This window comes from Mugil cephalus, chromosome 22 (genome assembly GCF_022458985.1).
Source record: "Mugil cephalus isolate CIBA_MC_2020 chromosome 22, CIBA_Mcephalus_1.1, whole genome shotgun sequence".
NCBI lineage: Eukaryota > Metazoa > Chordata > Actinopteri > Mugiliformes > Mugilidae > Mugil > Mugil cephalus.
Window position 1 is genome coordinate 18,781,987 of NC_061791.1, and position 17,162 is coordinate 18,799,148.

The window sequence follows — 17,162 nt, forward strand, 5'->3', positions numbered from 1 at the left end:
TGTGGGTTTTAGAAATCTCTTAATTCAAACATCGGGGATAACCCAAGTCCATTATGTAGCCTCTGGCACAGAGCAGAACGCATCAAATTGTGATTTGTGATAGGGAGATGAATAGAATAGAATAGAATAGAATAGAATAGAACAGAAAATACTTTATTCCTTCTCATTTGATTGTCCAGTAGCTTGTACACAAACATGCACAGACATCAACATAACACACCAACAAAATCAACAGTGCAAAAGGAGAAGGAAGACTGGTAATATGTATAACACTGTATTAACATGTATTAACATGAAGAGGTGGTTAAGAAGGGTTGACAAAAAGAAAGTGACATCAGCATACCAAAGGAAGGTATCTCATCTCACTTATACATAGGAAACATCAATATAAAAGCCCATCCACACTGAAAGTGGACATTTTTTGACATCCTTGACAACATTTTCAAAGCTGAGCGCACATGAAAACCATCTGTATCCAGTTCATTTGTGTTGCAAACATTACAATATACTTAGTCACGACCACTTCTCAAAGAAACTTATTTTTTTAAATGCAGTAATGTTTGACGATGCTGCTCCGTTCTGGGACCTCACTGCCCTTCAACGAACCTGCGTGGAAAGCCTAAGGCAGGGAGAGCAGCAGCAGCAAAGTCCAGACAGAACGGAGCGAGCATCATGAGACAGTATCGTTTTTTTCTTTCTTTTCTTTTTTTTTGCTCTCGGGGTTTCAGGCTCTTGGTTCTGCAAAGCATTTGGGAAGATTAGTATTGCAATTTAAATGATATAAATAAACTGCATATGCGTATATACTGCACCAATCTGGGGCGGAACCCCAATAATGGACCGTATTCCCTGTCCCCATAATTTAATCTTTAAGGATATATTCTCTTGTCTGCTTGTTTATTGTACACCACACAAATCATCCATCCCCTTCACCATTGTTAGTACACTAGTACCGTATTATTACTATTCCACTACCCCCATATCATCACAAAATAACAAATTAGCAATGCTTTCTTGTTGTTTTCTTCTTTTTTTCTAACCTTCCTGAATTTTGTAATTTAATTCCATTTTAAATTAATTATTTATTACGGTAAAAATAATATCTCCTATATATAATGTCCTTGAAGTACATTTATTCCTTTCAGACTTAATAACCTCCTGTATTGTTCGTTGCTCTGTACTAATAGTTATGTCCCTAACTGTTTTGTTGTTTGTCTTCGATAAAAAATATACATCAAAAAAAGGAACAGCATGAGAAGGCAGGTTAAAGCAACTCAAACAGATGCAAACAGCGATGCTTCAGCTGAGCAGTCAGGTTTATCGGTCGACTGATTAATGCTGACTCTGTGGCCTGCCTCAACTACCACTATGCTCCATTTTCACCAGCCATACAAATTCGCAGGTCGATGACTGATATTTTCATTACTTAAGTCCTGTGGTTTGTAATGAACGGTGTGGCTAAAAGCGACAAGCTCCATGAGTCTGCAGGTTTAACAGCATTCATCACGACTGCTGCAACTTACTTGGGCTGAGCTTTGAGGCAGGGATATTTTGCTTTCACTTGTCATCTCCGTGCCAGTCAAGGCGAAACAAGGTGAAACTCTCATTAGCAGCCCCGCTGCAGTTAAACACCTTCACTTTTCTGTGACTTTCTCAACCTCAACAAGTTTAAAAATACAAAACGTGCATGCCTCATTTGCATAGGTGAAGACACACACACACACACACACACACACACACACACACACACACACACACACACACACACCTAAGCAGCCCATAACAGGAGCAGCGTGACCGAGGAGATAATTGGGATGGGAGATGAATTGGACGTGTGCGGTGTGTATATGTGTGGAAGTGATAGAAGGGGTGAGAAAGGGAATGAGAGAACCAGAGAAACGCTGCCACGGTGAACTTGTTAGCAGTAAAACAGTTTGTGAGAATGTATGTGCGTTTGTGGCGGTGGGGTCGGCATCACTGCACAGTTCAGGGGGGAGAACAGATTGAAAAGCTCTCCCGACTACTCTTTTGGAGGCGGACTATGTAATTGCAGCAGTTTGTTTGTCTTTCCCAGCTGCTTCGGTCCTAAAAGTCATTTCAGCCCTGTCCCTCTGACTTTTATTTTTCTCGCTTTCTAGTTTGTCTCCTGAGGAACAGAACTTTATTTTGGAAGAACTGTGTGTGTCGTCCAGAGTATGGACACCGTTTCAGTGCTAATGTGTCAGGAGATTCCGGCAGTCATTCATTCTGACAGCAAATATAGAGGGAGGGAAAATATTCAAAGACACTTCTTTTCTTTTTCTCTGTTCGTGAGTCTGTTGCATAGCTCCCACAAACGCACACTCACAAAGATCTGCAGAGATTCAGACAGAGGAGGGAAACGAAAAAAAAGAGAGGGCTTCACACAGGCGACAGGCAGCAGATGGTGGGACAAAAGGAAAGATCGGGATGCAAAGAAACCGTGTAAACAGTGGTGACATTCACTGACTGGCCGAGTCACGGTGAGTCACACAGTCAAACGAAGAAGGTGCGAGAATCTCCACACAGTCAGTAATTTGACAACACTGTGAACAGTCCAGCAAGTCTGCAGCTGAAGTCAAAACAGGAGCTATGCAGGAATTATGGGACGCCTGCGAGACAAAGGATCATTTCTGTTTATTTTAACTTGTGCCATTTCTATTGACACACTGCTACCATAGGTCCTGTTCAGACCTTGCATTAATATCCAAACTTTAGGTACTTGTGTTTAAATTTGGAATTAACATGCGTCCCCAGATCCGATCTCAGTTTCGCACTCTTTAGCTAAATAAGGCCCAACATCATCTGGAGAGCAGTACAATATTTTAACAGCTACTGTATCTAATAGATGTCTACCATCTCCAGAATGGAGTACAGTACTGTCATGACTCTGACACTCTGACACACATTTGTTAGATATGAAAAAACTCAGACAGTAATTCCAACACTGGAAGGTTCCATACTCTGTGGCAATGGCGTCTTTGCATTAGGCGTCGGTGGGGCATGGCCCGCTGTGTGCAGGGGAGGATTAAAAGCTTTTATACATTTTCCTGTGTCAAATATGTTGTTACGCATAAGTTAATAAATAATAAACTTGGTTCCCAATGAAATATCCACATTTGACGAACGCAATTGCCTCTGTAGTAACTTTTTATAGTGTAGTTGTGAATAGTTGTGCCTGATGCTGCGTCTCTGTTTCCGCTCAGTGGAGCACAGCTGAGATGGCCCTGGCCTGCAGTGTTGTGGACTGGTGAACTGCTGTGCGACCATGCGTGTGTACAGCACACGCTTCAGTTTGAGCAGTGGCGCCTAAAGTTCAGGGCCCCAGAGCACTTCTCATTAGCTGATTTGAAGGGCAGGGACTGCACAGGTCCTGCTAGCTCGGCTAACCTAGCATCATAACATACCGGCAGCTAACTCACATTTCATTCATTCATTGCATGATCAATCAAGTTGACTACTCGGCTAGTGTGAGATTCAGGACTTTACCACTTGAGCAGAAGGTGGAGATAAAACATTTCGAACACATCGACTGGAGGATTTCATCATTTCTCAAGAGAGAAAAGACATTTTACCAGGAGTGGTTTAAGCAGAAAACTTGGTTAACAAGGAGCTGTCTAAAAGGTGCTTGGGGAGTCTAATTTAGTTTGAATCTAAATGGAATTGATAGTGTAGTTCACATATTGTTTAAATTATAACTGAATTTATGTAACGTGTCACTAGTGATATGTGTGTGGGTGTGTGGGGGGGACACAACCTCAGAGCTGTTTACCTATGTGTAAAGCTGAACTGGCTATTTGTCTGTGGTCTATTGTGTGGGGAAACTTTGTATATTGATTGCTGCGTATTGGGTGTGCGCCGTTCACGCCATGAGTCGTGCATTGTGTTTTTTATTGTTGTCGTTATTGTTTCGATCTTGAGTATTTGATACAGTGAGATCTTGAACACTGCCGTTTGGTGGTCAGATTGGCATTGTTCATGTGATGACATTATTCAGCCGCAATTTTGTTGTCACCTGTTTGTTGTCAGGTGTTGTTGTCCCCTTTCTCACTTGTCACTGTGTTTTTTGTTTTGTTTTTGTTTTGTTTTTTTGTGAGAGAACTGATCATGATATTTCTGGATGCATTATAGATTTTCCTGAATGGCCCCACCAGAATTTCCATGTAATAAAGGGAAATAAAGACTGTTTGTGGAAATATGCAGCCACACATGGCTCCTCATACATCAACATGATTCGACCTGAACCACACTTGTGTTTACATAATAAATACTTTCATTTATTTGTAAATTCTTGAATTTGAATGAGGGAGAACCGAGGTACACCCCTGTTGACTATAGTAGGTCTTTAACGGGAGTCAGGACGCGTTGTGTTCACACTACCAAAGGAATGCAGACACATGACCAACTCCGAACATGGATCTCTCAAACGCGGTTCTCACATCTGTCTTTTACGTTATCAGATTGCCCAGGTTGGATTTTAATGCAAGGTCTGAACAGGCCCATAAAAACCCCTACAATAATTTCTATCATGTCAATAAAGCATGTCGTCTAGACACAGTGTCAACTTCCCTGCTTTGCTGCTTTGTTGTGTCTCTGACTTGTTTTACAGAGAAAAGCTTAATGTGGATATTGTAAGCGTGACTCAACCACAGTCTTATGGTTTCTATCAACTATCCATTCAGCCCTGCAGATAGAAGATTCATGCTCAGGAGCAGGGTTGAAAAACTTATTCTGCAGAGATTACTCTGAGCAATGAAAACCCTGACAAAGGATTTGGAGAGGTGTCTAGACTGTGACAAGCACCAAGCTCCTTTCAGTGTGGGGGTCCACGGTGCTGAAGTGAAGGACACTGGTACTCTGTTAAAAGCCTCACAGCTGCACGGCAACACAACACTGACCCTGCTTATAACATTCAGAAAGAAAAGTAATGGAACCATCAGAGTTTGATGCATCTACTGTCTACAGCTATTGGCACTTATACACACTTTGGACTGAGCTTTACTTATTTTTTGGTAGTTGCTGGTGGTTACAGCAATAATGCTAGTCTCAAGTTCTTTAGCAAAGTTTACTTTTACATTCAATTTTTAGTTTTTCTGATTTCTATTTCAATTGCAAACATTATAATGTGACATGATTATGACATGCTTAACAGAGTCACAAATGGGAGTGATAGAAAACTCATTACATTACACATGCAATACCGACCCAGAATATTTGTATCATCAAGCTGCATTAAAGGTTGGTAAGAAATGTTCCAAAGTGCCTCAGTTTCTGTGTTAAATAGCTGACACATGAACTTAGGTGAACACAAGATTAGACAAAGTCTAAAGAGGACAACATTTAGATATGTTTGGTTTATCCAACTGTGACAGCAAATCCAAAGGAGAAAAAGGAAAGGGGGTCAGAGACTGAATTTTCCACTCAATATATCTATTTCTTTACGCAGGGCAAAGGGCAGTATTATTGCCTTTAGTGTCAAAACTGAGTAAAAATTCTAAATATAGAAATAGAAAGACAGCAGAAAGGGATACCATTTTTTTTCTATGACCACTCTTAAGATTTTGGTTATTTTTAATCTCTTTCCTCCGCAGCATTTCTAGCCGCCAAGTAAGCACACACACTGACTTCCACCACCGACATAAGTTAAGAATTGACCCACACGTCATTACTGCTGCATGGAACATTTCCTAATTTCTCAAACTACTTGTCTGGTCTAATATTAATATATCATTCAGAGGGGCTGAATTCAATACTTTATAGATTCATAATTTAAATTCATAATTTTATGCACTTTTAATGGAGTATTTGAATATTGCTGTAATATTGATACTGCAGATTTTCCCCTATGATTTATGAACTGATTCAGAGGCATTAATTTAGCATTACTTTAGTATTACTCCACCACTAAAAACAGCTATTTATAAGTATGTGTGTGTATGGCGCTGTACAACTAAATAGTCCTCCCAGTTACATACGCAGTAAGTTCACAAATTGTTTTTGTTTTTTTCAATGAATGAATGAATGAACGAGGTGACAGATGAATGAAATGCACTTCAAACAGTGGGTCAAGGTGGATGAGAGGCATGACTGAAAAGTCAAGAGCTCTTAAATAAGAGACACAATTTCACATAAAGGGCTTTATCTGTTGTTTGGGGCAGCTCACTGAAAGGTATCTCTGACCGATCTGATCTCTTAAGTTAATGGTAAAAGTAACCGAAGACAATGGCTTTGGGTCAGCGTCAATAAACACGTTGAATCTGGAGTTACTGTCAACTTTTTCTGCCTTGTTGATTAACGTGCTGCAATACTGGTTATGCCAGTGTCTTTGGTAATTAATTATGTGTTTTCGTTTAATTATATCCCTACTTTTTACTGCCTGTGAAAATAAATGAAAAAAACCCCTACTTTTTCTCTTGTTTCTCTCAGTTAAAACCAGAACCCTGTGTCTCGGACATTCAAAGACATCTTCTGTTCCTCCTGATCAGCATCCTCACACATTGCATTCACATGATGTCACAGCTGCACAGCACAGCTGAAACAGTTGTTTAGCGAATGAATCGTCTTATAACCGCTTCCTCTGGGCCTTTGAAATCAAAGCATACATCGAGGTTTCGCACAATGTATGAGTGTGGGTGTGTCACAGCGCAGAGAGACTTACTGTTCATTCACGACAAAGATGCAGTTGTCTTGGGAGGGGATGCCTGACACCGGGTGCTTACAAGTCACCTTTCGCTCATTGTGGCTGTGGGAGAAAGAGAGAAATAGCAAAAAAGAGAGCATTAGCAGAGTAATTCAAATCAATGTGAAATGAACACAAACCAGAAGACGACGAGACAAATATCAAACATGAACTGAAGTAGGAGTCTATACTGCCAGCTAAAACAACTCTGCATCGTGAACCGAAAAGAAGCAGATCAGCTCCCTGCAGACGCAGGCTGAACGGCGAAAAATGCACTGCACCAACACACCTCGGCGTCACAGCACCCTCGCTCACGCACCTGGAGCCGTGCGTGACGCTAAACTTCAGCATGGCGTCCGGCTTCAAAAAATAGCGGCCAACAGGGAGCTTCCAGTCCCCTCCAAAATAAAAGCCCGGGCAGATGTGAAGAACCTACTCCAGATCAGTCCACGGCAGGCTGGGTGGTGAGCGAGTGACTACGGCAAGAACAGTGAACTGATAGACCATCTCTCTCTCTCTCTCTCTCTCTCTCTCTCTCTCTCTCTCTCTCTCTTTCCTTCCTTGTCTGACACGCATCCTCTTTCCAGCTATGGAGTTATTGAGTTGAGCAAGCGTATAGGACATACATATATATGTAAAAAAACTGTAACACAGCAATTATATTTGTGGGGTTTTTTTTGTATATGCTTTACCTATTTCTCTTTCACCTTGTACTCTCAACTGTGATCTTTCCCTTTCTCCATTTCTGCCTTATAGTACACTATACCTACATTGACTATACTTCCTTTTCCCTTGTCTTTTGGCCTGTACCTCTCTATTTCATCATTTACCCTGTCATCTTCTCCTAGTTTCCCCACTTTCTTCTTCTAACTGTTTGTGTCTGGGACCAGATGCTGAATCACATGAAAACTGCTGACTCTCTCACCTCCTTCCCACCAGACATAGGAGTAACTTGTTTTTTGTTTTTTAGTTTTTTTTTTTTTTTATCGACCCTGAAGTTACAGAAAAGTTTGTAATGCAGACACAAAGACCTCCTGAACTAATCCGGATCTGCATCGCGCACACACGCTCAAGCGCACACAACAGAGCTGAGAGCGAATGTGGGACAGACTCTCTTTAATAGATCGAGAGGAGTTGACGCAAATGCTGACACAGTCAAATCCAAACCCCAGAGGCGGTGGCACACACGGTCGGCAATGAAACTGGTAGCAAGCACTAATTAAAACAACAAAATTAGGACACACGTTTATTTACAAATGTTGATTTTTTTTCTCCAAGTCAATCGATTGAAAGTGATGAAATGCCACTGCTCAAGACATTTCGCATTAAACGGAAGAAGCAAAAGCTTTTTTTTATTCGGTTACAGGGGCCATTAAAACAGACTGATTCAGGACGGATCCCAGTTTCTCTGAGACAGTTGCAGGAAAAATCTACTCCAGAGTCAAGATATAGCACTGGACCAAGATTTGGCCCAGGTTATGTGGTCATATGATGTTTTACATTCCACTCTTGAACCTATTGCAACTCATAGGTCCGTCCCCACCAATATCAAGCAAGATGCTTTAGGATTAACATGACTGGATGAATGCGTCAGTACTTTCATAACAGCCAAAGACAGAAACAGGCCTGCAAGGAGACAGATCAGCTGACTGTGACACCGCTAACATTAGCCGCCATTCTGCTGTTAAAAGATTTGTTTTTCCATCCACATTCATTCAGATTTCTGCACCTCAGGCTCATCATGTGATCATGTGAGGTGGTGTATGAAAAATTTCCTAAGCAAAATAACTTGAGTGTGTGTTATGTTCACATCATGTAATGTGCACGTTTAGAGATAGAGAGGAGAGATGTGATGCCAACTGGTTTTAAAATCTGGTAGATTGTTTTCAGTTGATCCTTACAAGTGGCTCAAGGCCTATGGTAATGAAAAAAACAACGCCTATAGAGGCACCTTTTCATTAACACAAATCAACAGCTGTCCAAATATAAAGACATCAGTCGCTTCTCACCACAGTAAACAGCAAACTATGAATCGTCACAGATTAAGCCTCTGCTCTGAGCGTGAATCCTCAAATACACTCATTGAGGGAGTGTGGTGGGGGGTCAGCATGTGTTAACAGCAGATGGAGCCTAGAGTGTACACCGCTTTCACACCCGCATCTGGGTATGCCAGATGTGCACAAGATGAGATGAGTCAGGAGAGGGAGGGAGGGAGGGAGGCTCCTACTGGGTTCAAACTACCTCACAAGCTCTGCTACTCAGGTTCACTGTGACTGGAGAAGAGGCTTACACTATGCACATACACCAGGTATAACATTATATTGGGAATAATGTTATTCCTTAGATTGTGTAAGTCATCCTTGCGTCTCCAAAACAGACATTATGACCACCTTCCTAGTATTGTGTAGGTCTCCCTTGTTCCTTCAAAACTGTTGTGACTCATCAGAGAATGGACATGGGTCTTCTCAGGGTGTCCTGTGGTGTCTGGCAACAGAATATTGTTAGTGGGGGCCTTTGGGTCTTATGGGTTGAGGGGATCATCCCACTGATACCTGATCAGTCTGGGATCTAGTGAATTTGGAGGCCAGGTCAACATTGTGCTATTCTTCTTCTAAACCTAAACCGTATCATTGCTATGGGGTGGGGTGTCTGGTCTGGTCTGGGTGGGTTCTACATGATCAATGTTATTTACTTCTCCTGTCAGTGGTTTTAATGTTGTGGCTGATCAGTGTGTATATATATATATATATATATATATATATATATATATATATATATATACACATATAAAGTAAATATTCTGGTTATCCTTTCCGCCGTCTGTTTTGTCAAATATACACAGGCATAATAAGCAAAGCACATCAGTTCCATCCTGCGTCACCGTGACAGGTTTCCTCTTAAAGAAAAAAACTAAAACATGGGCAAAGTTGAAAAAGCAGTGTTGCATCAGGCTCCGATAACAAGGCGGCACAGCGAAGGAGCAAATTTTTATGATAAAAAAAATGACAACTGGTGACTAAACCATCACAGCGGCTTTCAACGGGCTTTCAGCCCCAACATGAAGCGGCCTTTCAAAAGTCAAGCGCCACTGCGCTCAGTTTCAGACGCGCGGCGAGGCAAATCGCACGGCGTAGCTCGCACCGGGTTCCACTCTGCGCGAGCTGCGCCTTATCCAATTTCGACTTCAGTCACGTCCTCGCCGCTCCTCCGCAAGGCCTGCCGCAGCTGTGATAAGACTCAAAAGATTGCCTGAGCCACCTTGACTCACAGTAGACACTGGTTCTCTGAGAATCACAAAGAGCGCATTCAAACCTCATAAGATGCTCACAGTTCCATCAGATTTTTTTGGGAACCAAACAGAAGCCTTAGAATTTGAATAAGAAAGCTGGCAAAATTAATCGAACGCTACGTTCTGCTTGAATATGCTGTCAACCTGTAAAAGCTTTTCATATAGATTGCAGAAATTGCCACTCACTTAGAGGAATTATACACAAGAAACACTAAAGCCAGAACACTGTGAGTGAAGATGAAGGGAATAATTTTAACTATAGCAACAGAGCATTTAAAGGTCTTTCATATATATATACAGTGGGGGAAATAAGTATTTGATCCCCTGCTGAATTTGTAAGTTTGCCCACTTCCATAGAAATGATCAGACTCTGGTTTTTATGGTTGTTTACTGGTTATGGGTATAGACAAAATATCAGTCGAAAATGCATAAAAAACACACAATCTAAAAGTTATAAATTGTTATGTATTTTATTAAGGGAAATAAGTATTTGATCCCCAAGCACAACACAAGTCAGTACTTTGTAGAGAAACCTTTGTTGGCAAGCACAGCGATGAGACGTTTCTTGTAGTTGGTCACCAGGTTTGCACACAGCGCAGGAGGGATTTTGGCCCATTCATCTTTACAGACAGTCTCTAAATCCTTCAAGTTTCTTGGCTGCCTCTTGGAAACTCGGAGCTTCAGCTCCCTCCACAGGTTTTCGATCGGGTTAAGGTCTGGAGACTGACTAGGCCACTCCATGACCTTAATATGCTTCTTCTTGAGCCACTCCTTTGTTGTCCTGGCAGTATGTTTTGGGTCACTGTCATGTTGGAAAACCCACCCACGAGGCATCTTCAGTGTTCTTGCTGAGGAAAGAAGGTTTTTGTCCAAGATGTTACAGTACATGGCTGCATTCATTGGCCCCATAATGCGGTGAAGTTGCCCTGTACCCTTTGCTGAAAAACAGCCCCAAAACATGATGTTTCCACCTCCATGCTTAACCGTGGGTATGGTGTTCTTTGGGTCATACTCACGTTTTTTCATCCTCCAAACACGGCGGGTCGAGTTAATGCCAAATAGCTCAACTTTGGTTTCGTCAGACCACAGCACTTTCTCCCAAGCCTTCTCTGAGTCATTTAGATGTTCACTGGCAAACTTAAGGCGGGCCTGTACATGTGCCTTCTTGAGCAGGGGGACCTTGCGGGCACTGCAAGAGTTCAATCCATAACGGCGCAGTGTGTTGCCAACTGTTTTCTTGGTGACGGAGGTCCCAACTGCTTCCAGATCATTAACAAGCTCCTGCCGTGTTGTTTTAGGCTGCTCCCTCACCTTTCTCATCATCATCCTCACTCCATGAGGCGAGATTTTGCGGGGAGCTCCAGACCGAGGACAGTTGATGGTCCTTTTATGGGTCTTCCACTTGCGAATAATGGCACCAATAGTTGTCACCTTCTCACCAAGCCTTTTGCTGATGGTTTTGTAACCTATACCAGCCTTGTGCAGGTCTACAATCTTGTCCCTGACATCTTTTGACAGCTCTTTGGTCTTGCCCATGGTGCTGTAGAAGTTGGAATGTAAGAAACTGATTCTTAGAGCAGGTGTGCTTTATATACATGACGAGTTAAGATCAGGAGTATTGGTAATTAGTTGACTGAGCACAGCTGTGTGCCACATGCGCACCAGCCAATCTGTAGGAGCCTGAATTCTAAGTGAATTGTTGGGGATCAAATACTTATTTCCCTTAATAAAATACATAACAATTTATAACTTTTAGATTGTGTGTTTTTTATGCATTTTCGATTGATATTCTGTCTATACCCATAACCAGTAAACAACCATAAAAACCAGAGTCTGATCATTTCTATGGAAGTGGGCAAACTTACAAATTCAGCAGGGGATCAAATACTTATTTCCCCCACTGTATATATATGTATATATATATATATATATATATATATATTAGCAGAGAAAAGAAAAGACAGATACCAAAAGGTCTCAGGGTCACTTCCACCCAGTCTACCTCAGAAAGGGTGGAGTTAGTTTTTAAGGCACAAGGCAGATTGTTGTGTTGGTAATAAAGCAGAGATGTCAAAAGAGAAAAAAATAAAAAATACACACGGAGGCGGGAGGAGACAAGAGGGAGGAGGTGAGAAACTAACTGTAAACACGAGGGGCCAAAGGCGGATGACGCCAGAAAACAAACGGAATAATTGAAAGTGCCTCGCAGCAGCTTCCCCGTGTGTTGCCATTCACTTCCAATTCAGATGCTGCCACATCAAAAAACAAAAAAAAAAAAAAAGAAAAGAAAAGAGGAAGGAGGAGGAGAGAAAAAAAACGTTTAAAGGTGCTGTTAAGACCACAGCACTGTACACTTTGCTCTGTCCTTTTACAACTTTAATGTGTCGGGAGAAAATGAACTGGGTGAGGCGGGAAAATGTCTGTAGCTTCACAAAGAATCATTCCATCTTTTGATGAGATCTCTCGCAGCATTCTGAACCTCTGTAGTTGTGCAGGGCATCAAAATAATATGATTCATACGCTAATATTTCCCATTTATCTGAATTCAAGGAGCCGCACGACTTTGATGTAGTTAGACGTCAAAGTGAGCCAGAAGAGGAAGACGATGCCGTTTGAATCTGTTTGCCTCCCACAATTCTGTGGCGAGCTCCTGCTGCGGGCCGCATGGTCAGCTCTTCCCACCACGTCAACCTGGATTCCAAAAACTGGATTTGCTCCACAAGAACACCCCAGGAAAGAACTTTTTTTTTTGTCAGAGATCACCCACACTGGCAACCAGCAGACGGAGCTCTCATTCATGGAAGAATGCACAATCATGAAGTGAGAATAAGTGAGAAAATAAAAATAAAATACAAACATTACCAGTGAAATTTTTGGATGCACCTTCCCATTCAATTTAGTGTTCAAATCTTTGAGTGTACATGTTGATTGTTGAGGCCTTTATCACACCATTTTAATTTCAAAGATAAGAAGTGAAGCTTCAGAGACGTATTTCCTTTATATTTTCATGCTTGGATAAAACCATAGAGTGGTTAAAGCAAGTGTTCATTTCCATGCCCATGTTAAAAGGAAGGATAGAAGAGGGGTAGCAAGAGGGAATATTCCTTCTGCTGATGGGGTATAGACACACTGCAGGGGTGACAATTCAATGTTCTGCTGGGAAACATTGGGACCTGGCATTCATGGCAGCAGCCATCCCCAGCAGGATGCAGGAGGCACACTGGGTTTTCTCAAAATCAAAAAGAGCACATTCAAACGTCATAAAAATGCTTACAGTTTCATTAGATTTTAATTTTTTTTTTATTTGTAACCTAAATCTGTCTCAACAGAAGCCTCAGATTTTGAATAAGAAAGCTGGCAAGCTAATCAAACACTGTGTTATGCTTGAATGTGCTGTCATCCGATAAACACATACAGATTTACAAAATTGCCATTTACGTCATAGAGAAACTGTACACAAGAAACACTGTAACCGAACATTCTGAGCACTCCCAAGAGGAAAGGAATAACGCGCATCGTCTTGACAACAGAGCATATATTGTAGCTGGGCTTCAATATATTAGAAAGCCAAAAGGTCTAAGGGTCACTTCCATCCAGCCAGCAACACACAGAAATTAGCCTGCTAAGCTCAATAACACAAGCACAAAAACTAATGAAATAAACATTTTATGTGTAGGCCATATGATGGGGAAAGGGCTGATTTTAGTGTTGAACACTAAAAATGACAGATTTGGCCATATTTCTCATGAATGACATCCTAATACTGCAGAATGAAAGTTTATACTGGGTCATGGCTGAGAGATTAAAAAATGTAGTTATAATGGCAGACATCATCGTCACAACAGGGTAGTTGGATGGTACACAAAAATGAACAGTGCAATTAAGTCAATGTTTTAGATAATCTTCATATCGTCATATCCATCATCAGCCTCCGAACGTTAGTTTTATGGAAAATAACCCCTTTTCTTTTTTATCTTGTTCGTAAAAAACAACAGTGACTTCATGTATTCAGACTGACGTTTAAAAATGCTAACATTATTTCTCCTATTTAATTATTGAATTTTTGGTAGTAAAGTGCTGAAGTGGTTTAAGAGAATTATGCAGAAAAAAGAAAAAGAAAAAAAGAAAAACAAGGACCGAGACATTTTTGTCTGAACTGATGCATGAAGGTTAAGATTAGCGAGCATTTACATGCACTTAGGAACACATTCTTGGTCAGTCAATTAAAACTAATTAAGGCAGGTTGAGTCATTCTCCCTCATATTATAAACTCTTGAGTTTATTCTGCCATACATGAAAATGGCAGGTGTTGTATCTGTAACTGCACCCAGCACACAAGCACAAATTTAACATTATTAACATCTGCACAGAGGACGTAGCCGCTGCCGAGCGGGGAGACTTTGAGAAAAAATGCACGTGACGCAGCACCAGGTATCATGGAGGAAGACAAACACACACACTTTGAACAATAGCTTAGCTAATGTGAAATGTCAGCTAATGTTTAATGTCATTTGTCCTCAGTGTGGACGAACGTGCTTGGATTAAATGCCATGTGAAAACGCTGCCCTGTGGTCATATGCCCTGCGTGTGCGTGCCTGTGTGTGTGTGTGTGTGTGTGTGTGTGTGTGTGTGTGTGTGTGTGTGTGTGTGCGTGCGTGCGTGCGTGCTTGTGTGAGAAAGCGCCGTGTCCACAGCCCGGTCACAGCTTTCCTCCCCTCCCTGCAGAGCGTCTGCCATTCACCTCCTCTCTCCCTCTGGCCAGGCCACTAACCTTTCAGAAAGGCCACCAGCCATGAAAGATCTGCCCCCCCGCCCTTTCCTTTCTTCCTCCCTCCCTCGCTCCTTTTCTTTACTCGCCCCCCCACCCTACACCTCAACTCTTAGTTTTCTCTTCATATCCGCTTCTCTCTTTCTCTCTTTCTTCCCACTCGCCCCTCTGTAACCTTTTCCTTCTCATTTTCTCCTTTGCCTTCTCAATTAGGTCTCTCTCCGTCTGCCAGCCCTTGATCTGCTTCTCTCCATCACCTCTGACCTTTTAGCTTCCCTGCTTTTCTCTCATTCCTCCCTCCTCTTTTTGCAGTAACCCGTCCCGTGTATTAGAAAAAAACAATGCCTGAAACTATATTTTTCCATTTTTAAAATGCTGCATGGCTGCTTCTGCTGACAGTAATGAGTGGACCGAGCAATTGCCAGGCGTATGCACATAGTGTATTTTTGTCCACAACTGAATCCTCTTGACGGTGACTCACGAGAAACAGATTTTTCTCTGAAGAGGTGACGTAATGACACAGTCTTCATCGAGCGTGAAGAAAAACGCTTGCCTGAACACTGCCAATCACCACTCAACAATAATGAACACACATTTAATGACAGAAATCTAATCCAATTAACATCGTACGACAAGAGAAACAGATGTTCTGTTATGTGCGATATTAATTACAGTGCACGTATATGTTAAGAACTCGGTGTGCATGCTGAAGTCATGACAGGATCAGAATATGCAAAAAATACTATCCAAAGCACGGGTGAAAAGGGAAGTGCTACATGAATTTTATTAACACCACCTCTCATAAATCTCTAAGTGTAAATTGCTAACTAAGTCGGAGCAATCCATGAGTGGATTCCCCATGCAGTGAACAAGTTCTACGATGTTAACCTGAATCCCAGTTAATAAATAATGACGGAATGTGAAATACATGAGGTTGTACGCCCTGACAAGACGCATCACTTTACCTCTGAAAAACTCTGCCTCTGTACATGTCGCTGCGATGTCCGTGGTTATTTACAGTCTACGAGCTGCAGCTCTTAACCCAGTTTCTGACCACAGCAGGCTACTTGCAGCTCTTTTTTGTCTGTCTGTAATGAACAAACAACTACACTGCAATTTAGATGGGAAGCAGCCGTAAAACACTGACCTATTCCAGGCGCCAGGTTCTTGACCAGCGAGTCAAGGTGGACACAAAACCACTACAGAAGAGGGTGATGTTGACACTGGTCCCACAATGAGACAAACCAAATCCATGTTGCAGGGCCAACATCTGGGGGAGGTAGGGAGCAGCTTTGGTTAACATACACAAATCAGGAATTACATCCTGACCACCTTCCTAATATTGTGTAGGTGTTGCTAGTTGTGACTCATCAGAGAATGGACATGGACATGGACCTTCTGAGGGTGTCCTGTGACACCCTCAGAAGCACACACTCTGAAACAGTGTTGTTAGTGGGGCTCTTTGGGTCCTATGGGTTAAGAGGCGGGGCCTCTGTGGATCATCTCACAGATACTTGATTAGTTTGGGAGCTAGTGAATTGTCTCTGTGTCCCGCTTGATGGCTGCTGCCATCAAGGAGTGTCGTTGCTATGGGGTGGGGGCGTGTGGTCTGGTGTATGTGGGTGATACATGTCTAAGTAGCATCCACTTTTACCAGGTCTAAAAGCTTCCCAGCAGAACAATGAATCGTCACAAAATGGTGAATGTTATTTGCTTCTCCTGTCAGTGGTTTTAATGTTATGCCTGATCGGCGTATACTGCATATCCTTGGTATCTTTCATTCATTAGAGCTGGTTTGTGTTGCAAACATGACAAACAGGGGCATGACTAACTCTATTTCTGTGTGTTCCATTTATGATCCAAACCAGGATAAGCCTCATATCCAGGATACTGGTGTCCATGGAAACGCAATCAATGAAGGCTGAGCCTAATCAACAATAGAAAGCAGTTAAGACTGATAAATGCACTGCAGCCGAAGCTGATGGAAGTTGATTTCAGCCTGACTTAATTAGTTTGGCCGAATGGGAAAAACAGGGAGTGATGACGATTTAAGAGCACATCTGTTATTCTACCTGCCCTGTGGAGGCGGTCGCTGGAGGATATAGACTAGAAGTATTGTTATCATGGTCAGCAGATTTTGTGCTTTTGTTCACATTACATAATGGCTGAGAATATTCCTTCCACTTCCCCTAATGTTTCACCGCGCAGAAACCCCTCGGCACAATGAGCAGGCTTCACCTCAGACAACAACTTGGCCCGTTGAGCTAATGTGCGGTTCCGCTCGCACAAAGATGTCTGGACGACCGTACCGACACACTCGAACTGCGACAAGCCAAAACTCCACTCTGACACCAGGACCCGCCAGCAAGACAAATCGCCTTTGTTGCACAATCACAAAGCATTTCCTC

General features: G+C 42.1%; 1 protein-coding gene across 11 annotated transcripts in view; it reads right to left on the reverse strand.

The window, feature by feature from the left end:
- plekha5 (pleckstrin homology domain containing, family A member 5) overlaps positions 1-17,162 on the reverse strand; it is a 183,435-nt gene that overhangs the window by 55,551 nt on the left and 110,722 nt on the right. For all 11 annotated transcript variants that reach the window (XM_047574960.1, XM_047574958.1, XM_047574957.1 and 8 more), the window contains one exon: positions 6,677-6,760. In XM_047574960.1, coding sequence (XP_047430916.1) covers positions 6,677-6,760 — 84 coding nt within the window. The remainder of the gene's footprint in view (positions 1-6,676; positions 6,761-17,162) is intronic.